Consider the following 26,494-nt stretch of genomic DNA (forward strand, 5'->3'; position numbering starts at 1 on the left):
ACTTAGTGGCTTAAAACAACGCAGGTTTATTATCTTACAGTTTCAGAAGTCAGAAGTCTGAATGCAGGGCTGCATTCTTTCTGGAGCTTCTAGTAGAGAATCTGACTCCTGTCTCTTCCGCTGGAGAGGAAGGCTGCCCGCATTCCTTGCTCATGACCCGCGTTCATCACTGCAACCTCTGCTTCCATCATCACATCTCCCTCTCTGACTCTGACCCTCACGTCCCCCTCTCACAAGGACCCGTGATTAGGCTGTGCCCCTCCAGATAATCCAGAATAATCTCCCCATTTCAAGATCCTTAACCAGGAGTTCTCACTGTGGCTCAGCAGTAACCAACCCAATTAGCATTCCTGAGAATGGGGGTTCGATCCCTGGCCCCGCTCAGTGGGTTAAGAATCTGGCCTTGCCATGAGCTGTGGTGTTGGTCACAGATACAGGTCGGATCTGGCGTGGCTGTGACTGTGGCATAGGCTGGAAGCTGCAGCTCAGATTTGACCCCTAGCCTGGGAACTTCCATGTGCCGTGGGCGCAGCCCTAAAAAGACAAAAGAATCCTTAGCCATGTCTACAAAGTCCCATTTAACATATCAAGTATTATAACCACAGGTTCTGAGGATTAGGACTGGGCGTCTTGAGGGCCCTCACTCTGCCTACAGTACCTGTCTACTCTGGCCCAGCAGCTCTGAGACACCCCCTGCCCCCAGTGCCCTTGGCCTCACTTGCTCTTTTCCAGCCACATTAATTTCTTGCAGATCCTCAACACACCAGGCACACAGGCCAGGCCATACCTTGAGCTTCCTCCAGGCAGAACTGGTGGGGTCCAGGACTAAGAAACCTGCTGATCTCCCTTCTGCTCCATGGTACACATGGGAAGACTGAGCCCCAGAAAGGAAAGGAACTTGCCTAAGTTTGAGACTGGCATTTCCAGGATGGTCCTAGAAGAAGATCCAACTAGTCCAACTGCCCCATTTTACTCAGTAGAGAAACTGAGCCACAGTGGTTCCACCCAAATGCCTCTCCTAAGGCTTTGCCCTGTCACCCAGTCCTGAGGATGTGCTTGTACTGTCAACTCGCTGAGAACCCTCTTCTAGACGGGGTGTCATCAATTCATCCCAGTTGGAAATTATGGGCTGATGGGTTTGTTGGTCTGTCTGTTGTCCACAGCCCCCAGCCTCTAGCCCAGGGGTCACACTCAGTAGACTTTTGCTGAGAACAGAGCGGGTTTTTACAGAGGGTTTACATTTGATGTAAGGATTCTTCTGCTAAAATAGTTGGACAGAACTATCCTCAAATCTGGCTAAGAGGGGCCCTGGCCCCAGGCCCCACTCTTTAGAAAGGCTCTCTCAGGAGTTCCCACTGTGGCTCATTGAGTTAAGAACCCAACATAGTGTCTGTGAGGATGCTGGTTTGATCCCTGGCCTCGCTCAGTGGATTAAGGATCTGGCATTGCCATGAGCTGTGGTGTAGGTCACGGATGCAGCTCGGATCCTACATTGCTGTGGCTCTGGCATAGACCGGTGGCTGCAGCTCTGATTGAACCCCTAGCCTGAGAACCTCCATATGCCATAGGTACAGGCCTTAAAAGACAACAAAAAAAAAGAAGAAGAAGACTGACTTTGAACTCAGCTCTCCAGGTTATTTATTGTGAAAATATATTCATCAGGGTAGGAGAGTAGAACGTATTTTGTTTAATAGTTTGCTAGCCTGAGATGTAGCTTTTATTTATATATATGGCATATGTGTCTCCATTTATACTTTTTTTTTGGCTACGCCTACAGCATGCAGAAGTTCCTGGGCCAGGGAGTGAACCTGCACCACAGCAGCGACCTGAGCCACAGCTGTGATGATGCCTTAATCCGCTAGGCCAAGAGGGAACTCCATCCATTTGTACTCCTAACCCCTGCTCCAGAATGTTAAGAGTGGGCCAGGAGTCTTCAGAAATCCTCCCAACCTTGGGAGTTCCTATTGTGGCTCAGTGGGTTAAAAACCCAGCATAGTATCCTTGAGGATGCAGGTTTAATCCCTGGCCTCACTCAGTGGGTTATGGCTCTGGAGTTGCTGCAAGCTGCATAGATCACAAATGCAGCTCAGATTTGGCATTGCTGTGGCTGTGGCATAGACTGGCAGCTGCAGCTCTGATTCCACCCCTAGCCCTGGAACTTCCACATGCCGCAGGTGTGGCCCTAGAAAGAAAAAGAAAAAAAAATCCTCCCAACCTTGAGATCTGTGGGGGTCTGGCTGACTTTCCTGGCATCCTATCCTCTCCAAATCCACTGATCCCTGTCTGTCTTCTCTCCCCAGGTTAGCTGCTGCCTGGGAGAGGTGGCCCGGGAGAGGTGACCCGGGCGCCCTGCTAGGGCAACGGCCCCTGCCCCAAGGGCCGGGATCATGAAAGGCCTCGGTGACAGCCGCCCCCGCCACCTCTCCGACAGCCTGGACCCACCCCACGAGCCCCTGTTTGCAGGGCCTGACCGCAACCCCTACCTGCTGTCGCCCACGGAGGCCTTTGCCCGCGAGGCTCGCTTCCCTGGGCAGAATGCTCTGCCGGGGGATGGTCTCTTCCCGCTCAACAATCAGCTGCCACCTCCAAGCAGCACCTTCCCCCGCATCCACTACAACTCCCACTTTGAGGTGCCAGAGGAGAGCCCCTTCCCCAGCCATGCTCAGGCCACCAAGATCAACCGGCTGCCAGCCAACCTCCTGGACCAATTTGAGAAGCAGCTGCCCATCCACCGTGATGGCTTCAGCACGCTCCAGTTTCCCCGCGGGGAGGCCAAGGCCCGCGGCGAGAGTCCTGGACGAATCCGCCATCTGGTCCACTCAGTCCAGCGGCTCTTCTTCACCAAGGCACCCTCCCTGGAGGGCACAGCAGGCAAGGTCGGCGGCAACGGCGGCAAGAAAGGTGGCATGGAGGACGGCAAGGGTCGGAGGGCCAAGAGCAAGGAGCGGGCCAAGGCTGGAGAGCCCAAACGGCGCAGCCGCTCCAACATCTCCGGCTGGTGGAGCTCCGATGACAACTTGGATGGTGAGGGGGGTGCCTTCCGCAGCAGCGGCCCAGCATCTGGACTGATGACACTTGGCCGCCAGGCGGAGCGCAGCCAGCCACGCTACTTCATGCACGCCTACAACACCATCAGTGGGCACATGCTCAAAGCCGCCAAGAACAACACCGCTGAGCTGACTGCCCCGCCACCCCCGCCCGCACCGCCAGCCACCTGCCCCAGCCTTGGCGGGGGCACCGACACCAACTATGTCAAGCGGGGCTCCTGGTCCACTCTGACCCTCAGCCATGCCCACGAGGTCTGCCAGAAGACCTCAGCCACCTTGGATAAGAGCCTGCTAAAGTCCAAATCCTGCCACCAAGGTCTAGCCTACCATTACTTGCAGGTGGGTCCCTGCCAGGATCAGGGTAGGGTGAGAGGTTGTGGGGAAGGCACTCGTTTTGAGACCACAGATAGACTTGGAAAGTGGTTTCACTCAGGCCTCTATTTACTTACCTATGAAATGGGTGGCTGGTGGCATCTGCTAATAAGAAGATTCCTGGAGTTCCCGTCATGGCTTAGTGGTTAACGAACCCAACTAGTAACCATAAGGTTGCAGGTTTGATCCCTGGCCTTGCTCAGTGGGTTAAGGATCTGGCGTTGCCACGAGCTGTGGTGTAGGTCACAGATGCGGCTCAAATCCAGCGTTGTTGTGGCTGTGGTGTAAGCCAGCAGCTACAGCTTCGATTAGACCCCTAGCCTGGAAACCTCCATATGCCACAGGTGCAGCCCTCAAAAGACAGAAAAAAAAAAAAAAAAAGTTTCCTTCCACTGGTCATGCTCTCAGCAGACATTGATTAGGACCCATCTGAGACCTGCCCTGAGCTGGAACTAAAACATGTCCCTACCCTTTAGAAGAAAAATCTGGAAGTTGTGCCATCTGTCCCCTCCTAGAACCAATTGCATGGCATTCTGCTTGCCAGCCTCCTGCCTAGCACTCCCACCAGGCTAGGGGCTCCTTGAGGACAGGGACCATATCTAATGTAATTCTGTATCCCCAAGGCCCAAGACAGGGTCTGTCATAGAGGAAGCCCTCAAGAATCGTGAGAGGAGAGAGGGGTAAATGAACAGAGGGACACTTGCATGAACAGAGCGAGAAATAAATAAGACGTGGCTCCAATTAGCAGGCTGCTGGGAGAGAAGGACTCATAAACAGGCAGTTCTGTCCGTGTGAGAAGAATGTGGTGGAGTTGAGCACGGGGGCCAGAGGACCTAACTCAGTTTGGAGGAACTAGCCTTTTTCTTTCAAACACTGATGTTTATTGAGGCACTTTTTATGCATTAATGCCACACTCCTGGAGAAGGGCAGAAAGCTAAGAGACATCTCTGCTGCTACACATCCCCTAGGTCTCTCAAGGGCAGGGCGAGTGACTGTGAACTAGGTGGCTCCCAGGGGCAGAGCCCAGGCCATGGATGGAAGTTGCAGGAAGCAGTTTTCAGTTCATGTGCAAATGGCTGCTTCAGGAGGCAGTGAGTGCCTCATCCAGAAGGTATGTCAGCACAGGCCTGGCCAGCCTTTGGGAACACAGAAGATGCGTTTTGAACTGGATGAACATGAGTCTGACAGAGCCTTGAGTTCTTGTCATTCTATATACAGTTCCAAAGACCATGAGATTATGGGGGGAAAGGCTTTTTTTTTTTTTTTTCCAATAGAAAGGAAATGAAATCTAGGCAGAATTTTATTTATTTATTTGTTATTAGAATATAGTTAATGTAGTGTGTGAATTTCTGCTGTACGATAGCCCAGGGAACTCTCTAACTGATCACTTGTGATGGAATGTGTTGGAGGATAATGTGGAAAAAAATGTATGTATATGTATTACTGGATCATTTTGCTGTACAGCAGAAATTGACAGAAAAAGTTGTAAATCAAGTATAATAAAAATTTTTTTTTAAATTCTGCTGTACAGCATAGTGACCCAGTCATACATGTATATATGCATATATATTCTTTTTCTCATATTATCTTCCATCATGATCTATCTCAAGAGATTGGATGTAGCTCCCTGTGCTATACAGTAGGACCTCATTGCTTATCCATTCTAGGCAGTATTTTATATATTTAAGGCTTTTGTGGCTCTCAATATACTTCCTTAGTTTAGAAACACCAGAGAGGGTGGTTTGATATGATTTTGTCAATCATGTGAAAATGCTTCAGAAATACCGCAGAAGGGTTGCCCTACAGGCCCTGAGGTTGTGCTGCCTGCTTGCTCAACAGGAGGTAGGTAGGTGGGGGCTGGGGAAGCAACAGGTGTTCTCAAGGGAGGAGGTAGGAAGGCTGGACTAGCAAATGGTTTGGGGTAGAGTGTGCAGACCCTGGTGAGTGGCTGGGCAGTCTGCTGGGGAGGGGCGTGTTAATGGGTAGGCTGCAGAGGGGAGGGGGCTGGGGTGAGAGTCCCAGGCAAGGACTCTCCCTCAGCCAAGAATCAGCCTTTAGCAATGAGGGAACTGAAAGAATGTGATCCCTGTGCAAGCGCAGTGATTTGGGGAGTGTGCATTTGTGGGCGTGGTGAAGAATGGGTGTGCCGTGTATACTGAGAAGCATATGCCTGGGTGTCCATGGTGATGTATAGTAAGGGTGTGTGCTCTTTATGGGTTGAGGTAGGATGTGATGACTTGGGGACAAGTGGAGATGTGTCCACAGTGCCGGAGTGGCTAGTGTGTCCGTAAGGAGGTGTGCCTGCTCTGTGTTCATGTTGTGTACTGGTTGAGGGCTGTGCGATGATGCAGTGGCTGGGGTATGTCCTTGGGGAGAGGAGTGTGTGGGGAAGGGTACGCTTGCTCTCTGAGATGCATGTACATAGCATGGCGTGTTCACTCTGCACTTGGGCTGAGGTACGTATGAGTGACGAGATGTGCAAACTCTATCTCGAGGTGACAGCCACTGTGTGTACACGTCGGTGGGTGTCAGGTGAACGAGGGTGTGGACTGTGTGTGCTGCCTGGAGCAGCTGGCAGAGCCTGGCCTCAGAAGGGCAGGGGAGGGCCCCTCAGTTGGTTTCTGCCACTGTAACCGCTGGGGACCAGGGCTGCCCTCACAGCTGTGACCTCACTTGCCCTTACCAGAGCCCCTTCTACAGATGGGGTCCCTGGGGTTCAGACAGGCTCTTTTCCCAGCTCATCACATGGCTGCCCAACCTCAGAAAGCCCCTCTGTTCTCTGTACCTCAGTTTACCCACCTATGGGATGGGGAACGTTGTTTGGCACTTAAGACCTACTGATGTCCTAGGGTCCTCTGACTCGTCCTGCCCCACCATCCTGGGGTCTGGGGACCTGCTGTTCTCATCTGTGCAGTGGAACAATGAGCCATCTGCTGAGATGGGGGGAAGTGATGGGAATACAGTGGGTCTCAGAAGGGTAGCTGCAGTGGAAGCTGTTGTGATCCCTCTGTCTGGGTGGGTTTGCTAGAGCACACCCAGCGTGGGATGCATGGAGAAATCTGAGGTTGGAGAAGGGCAGGGACTTGCTTAAGGCCACATAGTGAAGCTGCTGCAGAGCTGGCTCTGGAACCCAGGTATCCTTGCCAGCCCCGGCTCTGCCTTGCTGCTGGGTGCCTTCAGTGGCAGCATCCAAGGCCAAATTCTCCGAGGTGGAGAGTGAGGGAGCTTCGAGTTCCTGAAGATGGGGGTTCTAGCCCTCAGCTCATTCCCCTGGTGATGAATTCGAGGCTGGGTGGCCGGCGGCGCGCTGGCGGGGAGTGTGCTGCCCCCATCCCAGCACCTTCACTGAGGGCTGTCCGCCCATCCTCAGGTGCCCGGCGGCGGCGGTGAGTGGAGCACCGCGCTGCTGTCCCCGCGCGAGGCAGACGCCGCGGCCGAGGGCCCCATCCCGTGCCGGCGAATGCGCAGCGGCAGCTATATCAAGGCCATGGGCGACGAGGACAGTGACGAGTCCGGCGGCAGCCCCAAGCCTTCCCCCAAGACGGCGGCGCGGCGCCAGAGCTATCTGAGGGCCACGCAGCAATCGCTGAGCGAGCAGAGCAATCCCCGCAGGTGAGCGCAGTCCCTCCCCCCTAGAGTCACGCCCACAGGCCAGCCCCGCCTCCAGAAGCCCTGCCCCTGGGGGAGCCTCTCCTAAGTCCAAGTCCCGCCCCGGGAGGTTAATGTTAACCAGTGAATCCTGAGCCCTGGGAGCCCCACACCAGAAGCCCTGGCCACTTGTAAGTTCAGCTCCCTAAGTGGACGACTCCCTTCAAGTGAGCCCGCCCCTCTGTGGACCACTCCCGCACCGTGTGGGCCACGCCCCGTGTGGACCACACCCCCAGGCTTGCCCTGATGGAGCTTGTGCGCTCTTCTTCTCTGGGAAAGCCTCTTTGCGCACTTACAACCCAGGCTCGCAGGGACAGGTAAGGCTTGCCCTCTAGGTGAGCCCCTGATAGGTATACCCCGCCCCTAGGAACCTCGCCTTCCTCCTCTTCAGCCCACAGATGAATCCTGCCCTCCAGCCTCAGTTTCAGGTGAACCTGCACCCGCAATGATCCAGGCCCCCTAGATGAACCCTCGTTCTGGTTAGCCCCTTTCCTGAGATTTTCATCCTTAGGTCAGCCCCTGCTCTTTGATGAGTTGACTCTGGAGAGCCCCGCCATTTGGAAAACCCCTCCATTAGCCCCCCACAGTTAAGTCCTGACCACAGGTGAGCCTAATCCTTTGGTAAACCATTAGAGGAGTCTTTCTAGAGTGATTAGCTCCCAGGAGTCACATCCCCAGGTGACTTCCACTCCCACAGGGGAACTGTCCCAGGGGACCCTCTTCTTCGGGTTAGGAGAACTCTGCCCTTAGCGAGCCCACCTCTTGTGCCAGCACTGCCCAGGGAAGGCCAGAGCCCTTTCTGCCAGTGCTGATCTCTGAGTTGAGCTCCAAGACTGGGGATGAGGGAGGAACCGGAAGTCAAAGGGAGATAGACAGCCTTCACCTGTCCCATAATCCTGCCTGGCATTCCACCAGTGGAGCCCCATCCTGTTGCTTTAAGGTGTGGAAAAGTTAGTGAAAGTGTGAAAAATGAAATGCAAGCACACAGAAAGCAGCAGTTAAGGTTTTGGAGAGAGAAGTGGGCCTTTCACATGCAGAAGTCACTGTGGGGATCGGAACAGAAAAGAATGAGTCCAAAACAAAAGTTGGTACAGGGGATTCAGAATCCACTGAGGGAGACAAACAAAAGCAAGTTGGAAACAAAAGACTTGGAAGAGTTAAAGGAAACGAGCTACTTCTTCAACTCCTGGGGGTCAGACTCAAGCCTTCATGGAGGAGGTAGCCTGGGAGGACTGCAATAGAGGGAAGAAAACAGGGCAGGTGTCAGTAGCACTGTGGCAGGGAGGGGCAGTGCTCCTGGAGAAGCCATTAGTCTCATTGGTTGGGACAGGAATGGCCATTCCTAGGTCTCACCATCTCTGAGCCTCAGTTTCCCTGTCCTTAAGTGAAGGAAGCTGAACTGGCTGATCTCTAATACCCCTTCTAGTTTTGAGATTCAGTAATTCTATGAAAGATTAGCAGGGAGTTCGAGTTGTGGCTCAGTGATAATGAACCTGACTAGTATCCATGAGGATGCAGGTTTAATTCCTGGCCCCGCTCAGTGGGTTAAGGATCCAGCATTGCCATGAGCTGCGGTGTAGGTCACAGATGCGGCTCAGATCCCGTGTTGCTGTGGCTGTGGTGTAGGCTGGCAGCTGCAGCTCCAATTCGACCCCTAGCCTAGGAACTTTCATATGCTATGGGTGTGGCCCCAATAAAACAGATATTGCAATAAAGTGAGTCACACGAATTTTCGTTTGTTTCCCAGTGCATATAAAAGTTATGCTGGAGTTCCCAGGTTCAGTGTGTGGCCCAGGAACTTCTGCATGCCGTAGGTGCAGTCAAATAAATAAATAAAAATTTTAAAATGAAAAAATGCTTTGTTACTGAAAAATGTTAACTATCACCTGATAGCGTAGCATTGCCTCAGAACTTCAATTTGCCAAAAAACCAATATCCGCAGAGCACAATAAAGCAAAGTGTGAGAAAACCAGGTCTGCCTGTAGTAGTAGTAACGGTGCCATCTGTTAGAACTTGCTGCACTCGGGGCTCTACGCCTGCCCCAGTGCCCTTTAATCTGCATCTCTGAGGCCCTCTCACAGCTCTAGCAGGCAGGCACAGTGACATCCCCACATTATAGATGAGGAAACTGAGACTTAAGGGGTGACGCCTTGCCCAGGGTCACCCAGGGTACAGGGAAGCTGGATTCCAGTCCAAGTTTGTCCATGTCAAGAGCCTGAACTGGGAGTTCCCATTGTAACACAGCAGAAATGAATCCGACTAGTATCCATGAAGATGGGAGTTTGGTCCCTGGCCTTGCTCAGTGAGTCAGGGATCCAGCTTTGCTCTGAGCTGTGGTGTAGGTCACAGATAAAGCTCAGATCCCCAGCAGCTGTAGCTCCGATTTGATCCCTGGTCTGGGAACCTCCATTTGCCACAGGTGGGGCCCTAAAAAAGCGGGGGAAAAAAAAAAGCCTGAACTATTGGCTGCTTGGATTTTATTTCCAGAGCAGTGGTGAGGGGGGGCCCAGGTAGATGTGAGAAAGATGAAAGAGCCAGGGCTGTGGGGAGAAGAGGCCACCTGGACATTGTATCAAAACTAGTGATCTTTGGGTATCCCTGACTAGAGGTCAAGGTTGTGGGCCTTGACCCACCTCCTCTTTCCAGCCCCTGGAATTGCCCCAGGTCTGCAGGGGACGGGGCTATAGAATTGAGTTGGTGGGGACCACCCCAGGTTTGAAACAGTCAAAAGCAGGCTTGTGCTGCCACCTCGAGGCTGCAGCGGACATGACAGATGATGGCCACCTGCACCCTCCAGACTCACAATACTGGAAAAAGCCGGAAGCGTTCCCTTTGCTCATTAACCCCCATACTACCTGAGCTGGCAGTCATTTCCATTTTCCCCTCTACCACTGGATGACCTTGGCCAGTTTTCCACCTCTGGGCTTCAGGTTCCCAGGCTGAACAATGGGTGGGCTGAGCCCTGTCTGCACCTCACCCCCACCAGGAGTCTGGACCGCCTGGATTCAGTGGACATGCTGCTGCCCTCCAAGTGTCCGAGCTGGGAGGAGGACTACAATCCCGTCAGCGACAGCCTCAACGACTCCAGCTGCATCAGCCAGGTGAGGGTGGCAGTCAGCCGAAGGTCAGTGGGCTTGGCAGAGCCCTGACTCCCACCCGGGAGGACGGACGCTCAGGCCCAGCCTCTGTTGAGTGGTCCCTGAATGTCTGCCCTGTGCTTCTGTTTGGTCTTTGTTCCTGAAGCTACCTGTGTGTGTCTTTTCCCCACTGACTGTCCTGTGGCTGTCCTGTGACTGTCCTGAGCAATCACAGGGCCTGCCATTGACGGCCGAAGCTAACCCCAGAGGGAGGGGTTGCTCCACTGCCGTAGACCCAGGAGCTCTGAGGATAGGGAACTGGAGGCCTGGGTTTGAGTCCCAGTCTTGTCACTGACAATATGAACCCAGGACAAATCCCCCTCTCCCTGAGCCTCAGTTCCCTGGTTTACCACAGGAGGGTGATAATTTCTATTTCAAAGGGTTATGAGGCATCAATAAGATCATGAAGATGATGTGCTCAGCATAGGGTCACTTCCTTTGTGGTTATGGTCGTCTTGCTGTGTGACTTCTGCCAAGTTGCTTCTCCTCTCTGAACCTCCATGTCCCTCCTGCTCAGTGGATAGTTGGACTTCCAGGGCCCAGGCAGCTCTGGCGCTAACAGCGGTAAGCACACGATGCTGCACTCTTAGATCTCTCAACCAACAGCTCCTTGATCCCTCACAGCCATCCCCAGAAGGGGCTGCAGCATCCATATCCCCATTTCACAGAGGAGGAAACTGAGGCCCACATAGGTGGGGTCATGAAGCTAGGTGGAGGCAAAGCTGGGCAGAGATCTAGGGCTGTCAGAGCCAGAGCTGGACCTCAGCCCCTATCAAACTGTACACGGTCCTTTACAGTTTGTGAAGGGACGACCAGCCAAGGCTTGAGGGTTCCCTCCAAGGGTGTGGATGGGGAGACAAGGCCCAGAGAGGGCAGGCACCTGCCAATAGTGGCACATGGAGGCAGCAGGTGCACACCCAGCCTCCTCTCTGGGCAGGAACAGGCCCTGGGACCCAGTGTGTGCAGCCCCATGGCCCGGGTTAATGGATGGCTTAGGGCTGAAAGGCTTTTGAATCCCAACTCCTCATCACTCCATTACTCCAGGCCTGGCCAAGCCCTTCCCAGCCCCCCACCCCCAGCACTGCCATGCTCATGCTCCAAGGAGAGACTGACCGCAGATGTGGGAGAGATAGAGTCCCCTAGCTGGGGGACCCTCCGCCCCTGCCAGCCTCATCCAGGCCCCACCACATCTCACCTGAATGGTTGTCCTGGCCTCCGTGCCTGCCACCTCCAATCTCTTCACAGTGGCCAGACACAGCTTGTAAAAGACAGGAGGCAGATCGTGTCATGCCCCTGCTCCTCCCCAGCTGCTGCCTCGCCCTGGTGGAAGCCAACCCTTGAGGCCCTGCTTCCCCCTCAGCCCTGCTCTCGGCCCGCTGTCACTTGCCCCGCTCCAGCCAAACTGGCCTACTTTTGCTCTTCACACACCTGCCCCAGGCTCCCTATGTTCCCTCCTCTCTCTCGCAGGAGCACACTATTCTCAGACCTTTGCAGAACTGGTCCTTCTCTGCCTTTCAGGTCTTGGCTCAAATGTCACCTCAGAGGGGCTTGCCCTGTCAGTCGATCCAGGGGGCCCCCAGGGCTCTCTTCCCTTAACCTGCTTAATTTTCTTGACACACTTACCATTATCTGAAATTCTATTTGTTTGCTTTTTTTTTTTTTTTTTTTTTTGGCTTTTTCTTTAGGGCCGCACCCATGGCATATGGAGGTTCCCAGGCTAGGGGTCGAATCAGAGATACAGCTGCCAGCCTAGACCACAGCCACAGCCATGCCAGATCGAGCTTCATCTGTGACCTACACCACAGCTCATGGCAATGCCAGATCCTTAACCCCTTAAGCAGGGCCAGGGATCGAACCCGCATCCTCATGGATACTGGTCGGGTTTGTTTCCTCTGTGCCACAACGGGAATGCCGTTTGCTTATTTACTTCATGTCTGTCTCGCTATGAAGACTGGGAGCTCCCTGCAGGGGAGACCTTGCTGCCTTGTCCCCACAGCACCCCCAGCACCTGGCGCAGGGCACACAGGTGTTTGCTGAATGGACCGCTTCCTTTCCTCCCTGTCCCTCTCATCCTGCCTCTCCTCTTATCCCTCAGTTTTCCTGTCTGTCTGCATCTGTCTCCCTCTCCCTTCATTCACATGTTTCTCTGCTTCTCTCCAGTGTGTCTCATCTCCATGTTTCTCGTTGGGTCTGTCTGTCTCTGTGACACACACCATCTCCATCCCCTGCCCGGCCCTGGCTCCTTGCCCTTAGGCTACACAAAGAGGTACATGGAATCAGCCAGGCTGGGGAGCCCAGCAGGTCTCTCCCCCAACCCCTGCCCAGCCCCAGCTCTCTCCTAGCCCAGGGTCCTCTGAACCCAACCCTCACCCTCCTGAAGTTTGAGTGACCCTGAGCCACATACGTGGCCTCAGAGTCAGAGATGTCCCATATTCTGTGTGTCTCTGAGGCCTCGACTCCTGCCGGAAAAAGCCCCGCCACCACCACCACCAGGCACTGGACTGTGTAGGCCCTGACCAGGGAAGAGAAGCCTCTGGGCTCTGTCCCTAACCTGTAGATCCTGGGGAGCTATTTGCCTGAGTGGGAGGCAGCAGATGGGGCACCCATGCTCCCAGAAGCCAGCTCAAGAAAAAGACCTGTAAACAGCAGATTACAGGTCCTCAGCATAGTCCAGCCTGAGATGGAGTGACCCTCTCACCCCTGGAGGAAGCCAGGACCTCCCAGTACCTGCGCCTCGGCCAGGCTGGGGAGGAGGTTAGACCAGTCAGCCCCAAGTTCTCTTGCAGCCAAGCCTGAATACCCCACCCCCAGCCCCCAGCCTTGGTCTCCCGTAACCCTGCCCATCTCTCTCCTGCAGATTTTTGGACAGGCCTCCCTGATCCCCCAGTTTTTTGGCCACGAGCAGCAGGTCAGTATGTTTGCCATTGTCTCGTCCCCTAATGCCAGAGTCTGGGGCTGGGTCTCAGGCCTGGTACCTGAATGGTCCCGGCCCCTGGCCCGGACAGGTGCCAGCAGGTGGAGGAAAGCCGCCTCCAGGGAGGATAGAGTCAGGGCTCACATTGGTGCCCTGACCTTCCACTCTCTGGCCCTATTGCTTCACTAATCTGTGCCTCAGTTTCCTCTTCTCAGAAATGGGAAAGAATGGGCTAGATTTCACGGACAGGGCAAGAAATAACCCCAGGAGGAGGGAAGGTGTACCTTGAGAGTTTCTAGCTCCCTCCATCCCCTCCTCCCCCAAAACCTGGGAAAGGCCCAGGGAGACTGTTCCATTTGGACAGATCAGGGGTTGGAGGTATTGGCCTCCACATCCCAGCCCCCAGATCCCCTGACTTTTCTCCTTTCTTGGGCTCCAACAAGACCTGTAAGGATGTTTGGGTGCTGGAATCAACACAGAGACTTCAAGTTTACAAAAGTTGGTGAAGACGATGCCGGTCCTGGCACTGCCTGCCTGTCCTAAGGGTGCCCCCTTCCACACACACCCATCCTGTCCCCAGAAGTAGCTCTCTCCTCCCCCCGCCCCCAGTCTTGAGGCCGGAAAGAGAAGCAGAGAAGGGACTCTGAGCTCAAGTCCTTATTGAGGCCAGGAGTGGGCAAGGGATTTGTCCAAGACCACGCAACTTACAGAGCAAAGCCAGGACTGGCCCCGTGTCTCCTGACTCCAGCCATGGATGCTTCACGTGCTTCCCACCTCCATATCATAGTTCCTCCTGAGCACATGGGTGCAGAAAGTCTTTGGGGAGCCCACGGTGAGCGGGGTGACCTCTTCCTTCCTTCAACAGCCTTGTGATAAAGGTGCGATGTGTTTGCATATAAAACTTCCAGGGCGGTTCCCCACACACAGTAGGTCCTCAGTGACACACATACCAAAAGCACGAACCAGCTGGCCTCTCCCCGAGAGCTTGGGAGCATCTTAGCCAACATGGACAAATCCTCACACTTGCCCCACAGAGCTGCCTGTAATAACAGGTACGGGTCGTTTATCAGGTGCTTACTTTCCTGGACAGTATTTGAGATATGAATGAGCTCATTTAATCTTGACCAAAATCCTATGAAATCTGGTCTCCAATGAGCCCCCATTTTATAGATGGGGAAACTGAGGCACAGAGCAGTTAAGTGACTTGCCCACATTCATATTGTGAAAAAAAATGATGGACCTGGGAATGAAACTCTGGCAGTCTAGCCTCAGAGCTGGAACATTACTGTGTAATCCCAAAGCAAAACCTTATCACCCTTTGCAGTCATAGGAGCCTCTCAGTATACCTCAGGTTGCAGCTTTGGAAGATAAACACCTCTCTTTAGTACCCCTTCCAGGTGAATTTTGGGTATGTTACATGGCCTACATTTTATTTTATTTTATTTTTTGTCTTTTTAGGGCTGCACCTATGGCATATGGAAGTTCCCAGGTTAGGGATCAAATCAGAGCTGCAGCTGCCGGCCTACACCACAGCCACGGCAATGCCAGATCTGAGCCACATCTGCGACCTATGCTGTATCTTGTGGCAACACTAGATCCTTAACCCACTGAGCAAGGCCAGGGATCGAACCCACATCCTAATGGATACAAGTCAAGTTCATTTCCACTGAGCCACAATGGGAACTCCTATGGCCTACATTTTATATCATCAGAACTGTCTGCTAGAACTTTCTGTGATGATGGAAATGTTCTATAATCTGTGCTGTCCAATAAGGTGGCATGAGCAAGTGAACTGTGGCTAGTGAGACTACGGAACTGAATTTTTTAAACTTTTTAATTAGTTTAAACAGAAATATCCATGCATGGTCAGTTGCTCTAATGTTGGACAAATATAGACCTTTCCAAACACACACTCCAAGTTGAGTGATGACCCACTGCAGTCACGTATGTGCTGCAATGCCAGGCGAGCACACAGCATTCCATTTCATTCAGATGAGGAGACTCTGATCCAGAGGATTGTGCTAGCCTGAGGTCACCCAGGGGTCACCCAGGACAGGGCAGGCCCCAGGCCCAGCTTTGTCTTTTCCTCCACATGGTTCTCGGTCAACCTCTGTCCCCTCCCCTCTAGCCCAAGTACCTCCCAGGAGCCCCCGCCCCCCGCACTGTCCCATCTTTGGCTAGCTGACTCTTCAGCTTATACTTTGTGATCCAACACAGCCTAAGATATGGGTCAGACAGACTCTTCCAGAACCCTTGGAGAGTGTATATGGTGAGGCTCCTCTATGCTCACACCCACAGCTGCAGATTCGTGGGATCTTGAATGGTCATCTCTAAAGGGATACTTAGGAGTTCCCATTGTGGCTCAGTGGGTTAAGAACCTAACAGTATCTGTGAGGATACGGGTTTCTTTGTTTTTCTAGTTTTGGTCATCCCACGGCATATGGAGTTCCTGGGCCAGGGATCAAATCCCAGCCACAGTTGCAACCTAAGCCACAACTGTGGCAGTGCTGGATCTTTTAACCCACTGTGCCAGGCTGAAGATCAAACGCACATCCCAGTGCTCTAGAGATACTCCTAATCCCATTGCACCACAGCAGGAACCTCGAGGATGTGGGTTTGAACTCTGGCCTCCATCAGTAGGTTAAGGATCCCGTGTTGCTACAAGCTATAGCATAGGTCACAGATGCAGCTCAGATCCCGCCTTACCAGGCTGTGGCTGTGGCTGCGGCATAGGCCAGCAGCTGTAGCTCCAATTCAACTCCTAATCCCGGGAACTTCCATATGTGGCAGTTGTGGCCTTAAAAATAAAATAAAATAGAATAAAATAAAATAATGGAGTTCCCATCGTGGCTCAGTGGTTAACGAATCCGACTAGAAACCATGAGGTTGCAGGTTCGGTCCCTGGCCTTGCTCAGAGGGTTAAGGATCCAGCGTTGCTGTGAGCTGTGGTGTAGGTTGCAGACGTGGCTCAGATCCAGCATTGCTGTGGCTCTGGCGTAGGCCAGCGTCTACAGCTCCAATTCGACCCCTAGCCTGGGAACCTCCATATGCTGTGGGAGTGGCCCTAGAAAAGGCAAAAAAAAAAAAAAAAAAGAAAAGAATAAAATAAAAGAGACACTTAGAAACCATTCAGATGAAGGTGAATGATGTGAGATGGCAAATAGGATATATACTGCCATTCTCCATTCTGTCCATGGCAGACATCACTAATCAATCCTCACTGCCACTACCCTCATTCCAGTCTTAACTTCTGTCACCTGACTATTGCAACAGTTTCATCTCTGGCCTCTACATCCATTCCAGAACCCCCTATCCAACACCCACTCTGTATACCAGGGCTAGATTAATCTTCCTTAAATACTCATTTAGAGTATTGATTCTGCCACTTCTTCACTGAGTATATCTGGCAAGAATCTTTCCCTCTCCTGCCCTCAGTTTCCTTGCTTGTAAAAATATAGGAAATAGACCGTAAGATGATAAATACCTAGCACCTCCCCATTCCAGTGTTCAAGATAGAACATTATTAATTGATTATAGCTACCTTTCTGGTTGAATTCGGTGTGACTTCAAAATCTATTCATTAATCCATCTGGACACATGAGATATAACCTAGTTAATATCCTAGAAAGTATGTTTAATATTTTCTCCTCCATTGTAGAGATGGGAAAATTGAGGCCCAGAGAGGTGGAAGGGCGCATATTTCCCAAGGGCTGCATCTGCCTATCTCATGCCCTGAGTGAGATGGGGACAGGAGGGTGAGCTGAGTTGAGGCCCCACGGAGTCTCCGGCCCTGCAGCTGAGCCAACCACCAAGCACCCCAACCCTCCAGAATGGGCAGAGCTGGCCCCTGATGCCTGCCTTTGCCCGGACAGGTACGGGAGGCAGATCTGAGCGACCAGTACGAGGCAGCCTGCGAGTCAGCCTGCAGCGAAGCGGAGTCGGCTGCGGCGGAGGCTCTAGACTTGCCGCTGCCCAGCTACTTCCGCTCCCGCAGCCACAGCTACCTGCGCGCCATCCAGGCGGGCTGCTCGCAGGAGGAGGACAGTGTCTCCCTGCAGTCCCTTTCCCCACCGCCCAGCACCGGCAGCCTCAGCAATAGTCGCACGCTTCCGAGTGAGTACCGAGATGGGGGCGGGGTTTGTTGACTTGTTTTGCAAGGGAAGCCCGACCTGAAGGTGGGGAATGCTGGAAAAGAAGCCATGGTGGGCTAGCCAGGATTGGAGGGGTGGGCAGCAAAAGCAGGAGGATTGGGGGCTGAACTTCCCACCAGCTGGTGACCTGGAGCTCACATGAGGAGGTCACAGAGACAGATGTCACCACTGGGGATGGGGTTGGGGGGTGGTGAGTGCCAGAGCTTGTGGGATACCTGGTTGCTCCTGACTCTAGATCCCACCTGGTGGGCAGGTGTCACTGAAGTTACCTGTTTGGATTAGTTCAAGTAGGCAAACCTGTGGGGAGGGTGGGACCCTTCAGGGAAGAGGATGGGATCTGTATTGAGCCATCGCAAAGGATGGTTTGCAGGTGTCCCTCATAGTCACCATCAGGAACAGCCTATCCTTCCTGATACTTGTTCTAGGTCCTCCGAAGACACCCAGGCACAATCAGGGAGAAAGGGATTCTGCGTCCCAGAGCAAGCTATGGACATCAAGGCCAAGGAAAATCATAGCACAATTTCTGGCTTAGTGGAGAGAGCTTTGATCTCACTCTGGCTAGCGAGTTTTCCTCCCTGAAGCTCAGTTTCCCTGTCTGTAAATTGAGGCATAAGCTAGACCTCAGAGATCTCTTGGGTAGATGAAATAAAGCTGTGCCTGGGGACCGTTTAGGCAGGGCCTTGCATGTGGTAGGAGCTGACAAGTGTAGCTCTTATTACTGGTTCTAGACTTGACACTGGGCCTCCTGACAATCAAAGGCATTTGGGGTTAGATTATTGTAGGAAAAGACACATGTTCAAAAGCTCAGCTGGCGTTTGATGTAAGTAAATGAGCCTGAATCCCATGAATGTTCTACAGACAGGATACCAGCGTGTTGACTGAATGAACTGGTTTTTGCAAGAGAGGAGCAAGAAACCACTTTGTTTCTCCATTGCCTTTCACACCCCGGGTGATATCTCGGCAGATCCCTGAGCTTTTCCAGTCTCCTTTAGACCTTAAGGAACATCCCTGTTTGGGGGGTACTAAGAGTTCAGTCTGGTCTCATTTCAAAATTTCAGTCTCATCCACCTCAGATCTCATGCACCTGCAGTGAGGGCCTGCCTGGGCTGGGGAGCCCACACGGGGGATCTGGACGTGGTGGTAGTGTCTTCTCTGTTTCTTGTTCATCAGTGGCCATTTCTGGTTCCTCCACTGGGAGGGGGGTGTCGCTGGTGCAGATGTTGTCTGGCATCAGGAGTTCCTGTGAGATAGATGCCACGTGCTGGATCTTTCTCCTAGGTGGTGCTTTTGGAGTTCCTCCCATCCTGCATGGCCCTCGTGGTACCTTCTTTCTTGGCATGAGCAATCCCCCTAGTGTGTATACCTCCTCAGCATCTCTATCCAGTGGTCCCCCTCCTCCCTACGCAGCCTCTTTTTGCCAGGGGACCTGGCCATGCCAGGCAGGCATCTTGGGCAGAATCCTCTGATGACAACCCCAGCCCTACTGTCTCCTTCAGCTCCCATTTAGCCCGTGTGAAAATGAGGCTTGTGCCTTGCAGAACTCTCAAAGTATGGGCTGGTCTGCTACAGCCTTTCTTCTAGACATGCTATCATGGCTAACCCTGCAGCCTATTTAAGACGTCCCCAAGCAGGTGTTACGGCCCAAGTTCTGTGGCCTCCCAATCCAGTGGGTTCCTGCCAGGCTCTCCCAGGCACTCCATTACGGTCCTGTAGGAGCCTCAGGTAAAGGACCAGATTCCCCACTTCATCAGCCCAAGGAAGTTCTCTAAGCATGAGTGGGCCTGAAGGAGCAGATAGCACCCCAGCAATTTTCTTCAAAGAAACCCTGACTCGCCAATTGTCCCCAACCCCAATCACTCATGAATGGGCTGAGGATGGGTGATTGGCTACATGTCTCAGAACTGTTTGGGTCCCTGTATTGGTCAGCTCTTGCTACAATAGTTCTGCATAACAAACAACCACAAAAATCAGAGTAATACAACAATTGACATTTATTTATCACTCCCAAGTTTGTGGGTCAGCTGGAACAGCTCTGCTTCATTTGTTTCTCATCCTCTTCCTGGGACCAAGGGGTCCTGCTGGGATCAGTGGCTCTGGAAGCACATGTTCTTCTTACAGTGATGGTGGGAGCACAAGAGAGCCAGCCTAGCTGTACAAGCACATTTCAAGGCTCCTGCTTGTTATGCTCTGTGTTAAATTCCTGTTGGTTAGAGCAAGTCATAGGACTGAACTCAAAGGAGTGGAGAAGTACCTTCCGACCTTTGTTTAAGAAATTAATTCATTTGGAGTGGGTAAGCAATGAGATCCTGCTGTTGGCACAGGGAACTATATCTAGTCCCTTGTGTTGGAACCTGATGGAGGATAATGCGAGAAAAAGAATATATGTGTGTGTGACTGCGTCACTTTGCTGTAAAGCAGAAATTGACAAAACATTGTAAATCTACCGTAATAGAAAAAATCTTAAAAGACATTAATTTATGGAGTTCCCATCGTGACGCAGTGGTTAACGAATCTGACTAGGAACCATGAGGTTGTGGGTTCGATCTCTGGCCTTGCTCAGTAGATTAAGGATCCAGCATTGATCCAAGCTGAGGCTTGGATCCGGCTTTCATTGGCCAGCAGCTGCAGCTCTGATTGGGAACTTCCATATGCTGCTGGTGTGGCCCTAACCCTAAAAAAACAAACAAACAAAAAAAAAACAAAAACTCATGATCTGTTTCAGATGATCTCATCATCTGTTTCTGGATGTGGCTCCTCTTGATGGAGCAACCTGAAATCTTTTTAAAAGGTATCTACCTCCCACACACAACCCCCACCCAGCATACATTGGTGAAATAGGACAGAGTGACTAGAGCTCACACTCCTGTTTGGAAAGGGGGAGAAGGGATCCAGAGAGTTAGGATCCACAGCAATTCTGACGCCCCGGGCAGATGTTGGGCAGATACTCTGGAATAGGGAATGTCTCTTGATTAGGCCCCAGCTCTATTCTCTGGGGTTGGTTCCCCAAGCCATTGTTCTCTGCAACTCTTGGCTCTGCTCTCTGCAAGCCTTTCCTTTTCCATTAGCCTTTTTGGCCATCTAAAGAAAGCATTGGAGAATGTGCCTTTAGGCAACTGAACAGCTTTTTTTGTTGGGGGAGGGGGGAGATTTAGTTCCTGGACTAGGGGTCAAATAGGAGCTGTAGCTGCCTGCCTACACCACAGCCACAGCAACACTGGATCTGAGCTGCATCTGTGACCTATGCTGCAGCTTGCAGCAACTCCAGATCCTTAACCCACTGAGTGAGGCCAGGATCAAACCCACATCTTCATGGACAAACACTATGTTGGGTTCTTAACCCACTAAGCCACAATGGGAACCCCATTCTTTTTCTTTTTAAATTATAGTTGATTTACAATGCTATGCTAATTTCTGCTGTACGGCAAAGTGACTTAGTTATACTCATATATACATTCTTTTTTATATTCCTTTCCGTTATGGTTTATCCCAGGAGATTGGATATAGTTCCCTATACAGTATCCATTGTTTAGCCATTCTAAATATAATGATTTGTGTCTACTAACTCCAAACTCCCAGTCCCTCCCTCTCCCTCCTCCCCCTTGGCAACCACAAGTCTGTTCCCTACGTCTGTGTCTGTTTCTGCCTTTTAGATGGGTTCATTCGTGCCATTTTTTATTTTTTATTTTTTGCTTTTTAGGGCCACATCTGTGGCATATACAAGTTCCCAGGCTAGGGATCAAATCAGAGCTGCAGCTACCAGCCACGGCCAGAGCCATAGCAACATGGGATCCGAGCGGTGTCTGCAACCTACACCACAGCTCACTGCAACACCAGATCGTTAACTCACTGAGTAAGGCCAGGGATCAAACCCACGTTGTCGTGGATACTAGTCAGGTTTGTTTGCACTGAGCCACAATGGGAACTCCAATGTGCCATATTTTAGATTCTACATATAAGTGATATCATGTGGTATTTGTCTTTCTCTTTCTGACTTCAGTTAATATGATAATCTCTAGTTGCATCCATGTTGTTGCAAATAGTATTATTTCATTCATTTTTATGGCTGAGTAATATTCTATTGTATATATGTAGCCCATCTTCTTAATCTATCAAATAGCTTTCTTAGCCTGCTTCCTGCCTGGAGAAATTTGGGACCCAAATGTCTCTTTACATCTTGAATGGTCTCAGGTCCTTTAGCCTAAGCTGATCATAGTTTTGGCCACACCTCTTCAAAGACTTTATGAGTTTTCAATGTATTTGATTCTACTTAACTCCATGTGCCAAAGACCACACCCACAATTATTTTTGAGTCACCCCAATCTCTCTCAATTCAATTATGACTATGTTGGGTGCATCAGGCTCCTTTGGAGCCATGCTCTTAAGCTTTCTAGAAGTCTTTTGAGCAGCTGAGAGCATCTACTAAATGGTACCTTATTACTTTAGGGTATTAATAAAAGATGTTATAACCACACCCTTGATTTGATACGGCTCACATTTTTGTTTCTATTTTTATTTATTTATTTATTTTTGTCTTTTGTCTTTTTAGGGCTGCACCTGCAGCATATGGAGGTCCCTAGGCTAGGGGTCTAATTGAAGCTGTTGCTGCCAGCCTACGCCACAACCACAGCAATGCCTAATCCAAGCCGTGTCTGTGACCTACACCACAGCTCACGGCAACACCAGATCCTTAACCCACTGAGCGAGGCCAGGGATCGAACCCGCAACCTCATGGTTCCTAGTCAGATTCGTTTCCGCTGCACCACGACAGGATCTCCATGGCCCACATGTTTTATCTTAACTGGCTGTGGTCTTCGTTTGATCTTTATCCCCAGGACATATGTTCATTTGAGATTGATTTACTGTCTGGAGAAGCTGGAGTTGGCTGATTTATCTTCCAACTCAGCAAGTTCTGGGCTCTCTGTATTCCCTCAAAACACTTCCTGCGACATCCCCTATTCCTTTTATGAGTTCCTCTCTTTCTTGTAAGTCTTTAGCAAGTACAGCACAAAGGAGCCAGCTCTTACTTTCATCATTTTACCTGGAAACTGTCTTGCCCAGATCCATTTATTCTCTTCAACTGACTGTAGACTGACAGTTTTACCAAGTGTTTTGTTTCTGCATAGTGTGGGTCACCTTTTTTAAAGTCTCCTATAACAGTTCACTCACTGCTCAACACTTGATCCCAAAGCCAGTGCTACATGTGTTTGTTTTTGTTGCCAGTACACCCCATTCTTGGTACCAATTTCTGTATCTATCAACTTTTATCACAGTAATGCTGTGTAACAAGCAAGCACATCTGCTTTCTTTCTTTCTTTTTTTTTGGTCTTTTTGCCTTTTCTAGGGCCACTCCCGCTGCATATGGAGATTCCCAGGCTAGGGGTCAAATCAGAGCTGTAGCCACTGGCCTACGCCAGAGCCACAGCAACGCGGGATCCGAGCCACGTCTGCAACCTACACCATAGCTCACGACAATGCTGGATCCTTAACCCACTGAGCCAGGCCAGGGATCAAACCCACAACCTCATGGTTTCTAGTCAGATTCGTTAACCACTGAGCCACGACGGGAACTCCAAGCACATCTGCTTCCAATGGCACACAAGGATATGCATTATCTCTCATGCATGAGTTTTCAGGTTGGCTGGTTCTGCTCTGCATGTCCTATATCCTCCTCCTGGAACCAAAATGTACTCTTGGAATCAGTGCCCTAGTCAGGGCATGTGCTTCTTATGGCAGAAGGATATGAGGGAAGATCCCACTGTCCAAGCACATTTCAAGTCTCTGTGTCACATCTGCAAATAACTGGTTGGTCAAAGCAAGTCTAATGAGTCCAAAGCCAAGGTCTCAGGGAATACACTCAACCTTTTGTGGAAGAAACTGCAGTTACATAGCAAAGGGCATGAATACAGGGAAGAATTAAGAAATGAAGTCAAAGAGTCAGTCACTCACAGCCCCTTCAGTATATCCCATATGAATGACCAGCATCTGTGGCCTGTGGCTTTAAATGTAGGGATGTAGAGCTCCAATTATTCTCAGTTTGGAATCTTAAACCCAGACCAAGACACTCGAAATTATTGGTAGTCACACTTGACACCTACCCGCACATGTGTGTGCATAAGCACATAATATTCTATACCCTTAGACATATATATGAAAACCTATAGACACATGCACACTGATATTCTTGCATGCACACACATATACCTAATCTCTACATACAATTTCACATGTTCTTACATACATGTGTATCTCCTTCAAGGCTAATGCCACCTCCACACCTGTGAGGAAATCATGCCCCTGACAAACGGGAGCCACCAAAAAGCCACTCCCTGCACCTCCGCCACTCAGTGCTCTCTCCAAGTCCCCTTAGTGACCAGGGCATACTTGTTTCTTTCTCCTCCAGCCTCTGATCTCCTCATGTTCAGCAGGTGAACTCACCTGCCTTGCAGGAAAAACGGAAGTCACCAGATTTTCAGACCTGTGCCCAGAGCTGGAATTGGTCCCCATGGCACCTTAGTGCTAGGTTAGGAGAGACACCTGTCATCTTGTTTGACCTGTTGAAAAATTATCATGATGCACAATTTTTATTAGAATAAGGTCATTGGAGTTCCCTGGTGGCCTAGCAGTTAAGGATCCAGTGTTGTCACTGCTGTGGCTCAGGTTCAGTCCCTGGCCCAGGAACTTCCACACACCGTGGGGATGGCCAAAAAATAAAGTTTTAAGAATATGCCACGGGTACAGCCCTAAAAAGACAAAAGACAAAAAAAGAAAAAAAAAAAAAGAGAGCGAGAAAAGAATGAGGTTTCCTTTACTGCCACAAACAGTACCATAATAAATCTATAGTTCAATTATGTCTAGGTTGTGAACCGAAACTCCCTTATACATGGCATCCTTAATCAGTGTAAAACTTGTACCACTGGAGTTCCTGTCGTGGCACAGTGGAAACGAATCCAACTAGGAACCATGAGGTTGTAGGTTCAATCCCTGGCCTCGCTCAGTGGGTCAAGGATCTGGCATTGCCGTGAGCTGAGGTGTAGGCTGGCAGCTGTATCTCTGATTCGACCCCTAGCCTGGGAACCTCCACGTGCTAGTGCGGCCCTAAAAAGCAAAAAAAAAAAAAAAAAAGCAAAGACAAACAAACCCCCAAAACCTTGCACCACCACTCATGGCAGTCTTGCCCATTATCACCTCCCTCCTTGCAGACACACCCCGACACACACAGGCACACCCTCCCTCGGCCACTGTCTCCCTGCAGAGGTCACCCCTGCTCAGAAGGCTGCCCCTGTCCTCAGCATATGACTCCAAGAAGTGAGCAGTCCAGGCTCTGTCCCTTGCCTAGGACTGTTCTGAGCCCCCCAAGTTGCTGAGGGGCATGAAAGCTTTGTCACTCTCACTCCAGCAATTATGCTCTCAAGGCTATATGCTGGGGTGGGTAGAGGTGGGGGGCAGTCATCGAGACAGTGAGAGCCTGGAAAGGGCGGGCCCCTCTGCAGTGGCTGTGGGCAGGGCATGGAGCTGGCCAGCTTCCCAGCTGCCAGGGCCGCCTACACAGCCACCCCCTCTTTCCCTCCCCCTTTCTGACCCAGATTTCACATTCCAGAAATAGCTCTCACAGGTGACTGGCAGGCAGAGTCAGCTCCAGCTGGGATGGTGGGGGCAGCAGCAGCAGCTTGGGTACATATATATGCCCCTCCCCAGCCAAAGGACCTACCTGAGAGGGCCCACTGGGGTGGCATTACCCCTCAGTCTGTCCCATCCTGCCTCCTCCCCCTCAGCGTCTGAGAAAAAGAAAGAACTGAGAACATCCTCCCTCCCACCCCTCCCTTCTCTGACTCTGCCCACCTACCATTAGCACCCATTCTCCTCTCCTCCCCTCCTCCATCCCTTTCTCCCAGCTTCCACTCCCCCGCCACCATCATATCCCTCCATTTGTCTCTCAGCCCTGCCCTGCCACAGCCCTCTCTCCCTTTTCTCTCAATTTCTGGCCCTTCTCTCCTCTGCCCCCGACCCCAAACCTTCCTTTTTATGTCTCTCCCACTCCCTCTGAATCACAGGGAGGCTGCGACATCACCCAGGGGCAGTGGTGGTGGTGGGCTGCTGCGTGGTCCTCGCCCCCAACTGTATTCTCTGCACCTGCACGTGGGTACGTGTGTGTACACACTTGGGGTCACTCCCTGGCAGTGCCCAAGGCCCTAAGCTGAGCTGGGATTGGTTCCTGGCCTGGGAAACACTCCTGCTCCTTGTTCAAGGGCCCAGGGTTCTAGTTTCAGCTTCGTTGGTGTCACTCTGGGTAGGTCCTGGCTCCTTTTGCCTCAAATTCTCCATCTATGATGTGAGGCTTGGGTTTGGGCTCCACAAACACCTTTTATCCAAGTCACAGAATGCTATGTCCTCCCTTGTTTGTCCCCTCTCTCCTCCCCCACAACTCTCTCTGTTTCTTCTCTGATTCACTCTTCCATAGGCACAGGAAGGGAGGCTGACAAAATTCCACTCAGCAGACAGCCTTCTAGTTAGCTTTGGTCTCCTCCAAGAACTAACCCTCCGCAATCTCTGGTTATTATACTACAGGCTCCTGTCAGATTGGACACTGCAGTCCCCAGAGTGTCAGAGCAGAGAGGAACCTCTAAGACCGTCATCTCCAGAGGGGGAAAAAATAGACTTCAACTCATGTGTCAAATCTGATTTCTGGAGCTCAGGACTGAGACTGAGTTAAGCAAAGAAATGTGCTGCTGTAAATTGGTGATGTCTGCTTTGGCCAGGAGCATTGCACTTATCTGACATTCCTGATTTAGCTCAGGTAATCACACATACACACATGTTTACAGATGTTTCACAAAGAAACTGCAGCCTGGAGGCAGTGAGTATCAAGTCAAGGTCACTCGGTAGGTCAGGGAACTGTTTCCCACCTGTGTCCGCTTGACTTGAGTTCCCCATTCCCTTGTATGTGTGTGGGAGCCATCCAGGGTCTGGCAAAGAGGTTCAGCATGATCAAAGGAGTTTCAGGGAGAATTATCTGGCAACATGGGCAGGATGGATTAGAGGCTGTGCAGTGGTTCAGGCAAAGCACAGTGAGGTGTAGGCAGGGGGCAAAGAGTTAGAGAGTAATGGGAGGGTCCAGGAGACCTTCCTAGAGTAAATGAGGAGGAGCCAGAATTCCTTCTTGCTGAAACAGGCACCTCTCTGCAGAGGGCACTGGGCAAAAGGCAGGCTTCCTCCCTGGGCCCCATT

The 26,494-nt window shown here is 51.4% G+C and overlaps 1 protein-coding gene across 5 annotated transcripts in view; it reads left to right on the forward strand.

Moving 5' to 3' along the window:
• The window catches only part of DLGAP4 (DLG associated protein 4), a 149,177-nt gene that overhangs the window by 50,490 nt on the left and 72,193 nt on the right, over positions 1-26,494 (forward strand). For 2 of the 5 annotated variants that reach the window (XM_021077874.1, XM_021077873.1), the window contains exons 2-6: positions 2,301-3,386; positions 6,790-7,031; positions 10,054-10,168; positions 13,062-13,112; positions 16,991-17,231. In XM_021077874.1, coding sequence (XP_020933533.1) covers positions 2,388-3,386; positions 6,790-7,031; positions 10,054-10,168; positions 13,062-13,112; positions 16,991-17,231 — 1,648 coding nt within the window. In that variant the 5' untranslated portion in view covers positions 2,301-2,387. Of the gene's footprint in view, positions 1-2,300; positions 3,387-6,789; positions 7,032-7,298; positions 7,385-10,053; positions 10,169-13,061; positions 13,113-16,990; positions 17,232-26,494 lie in introns of those variants that run through there. The other 3 variants (XM_021077875.1, XM_021077876.1, XM_021077877.1) reach the window with 2 other exon arrangements.

The sequence above is a fragment of the Sus scrofa genome, chromosome 17, assembly GCF_000003025.6.
Source record: "Sus scrofa isolate TJ Tabasco breed Duroc chromosome 17, Sscrofa11.1, whole genome shotgun sequence".
Taxonomy (NCBI): Eukaryota; Metazoa; Chordata; class Mammalia; order Artiodactyla; family Suidae; genus Sus; species Sus scrofa.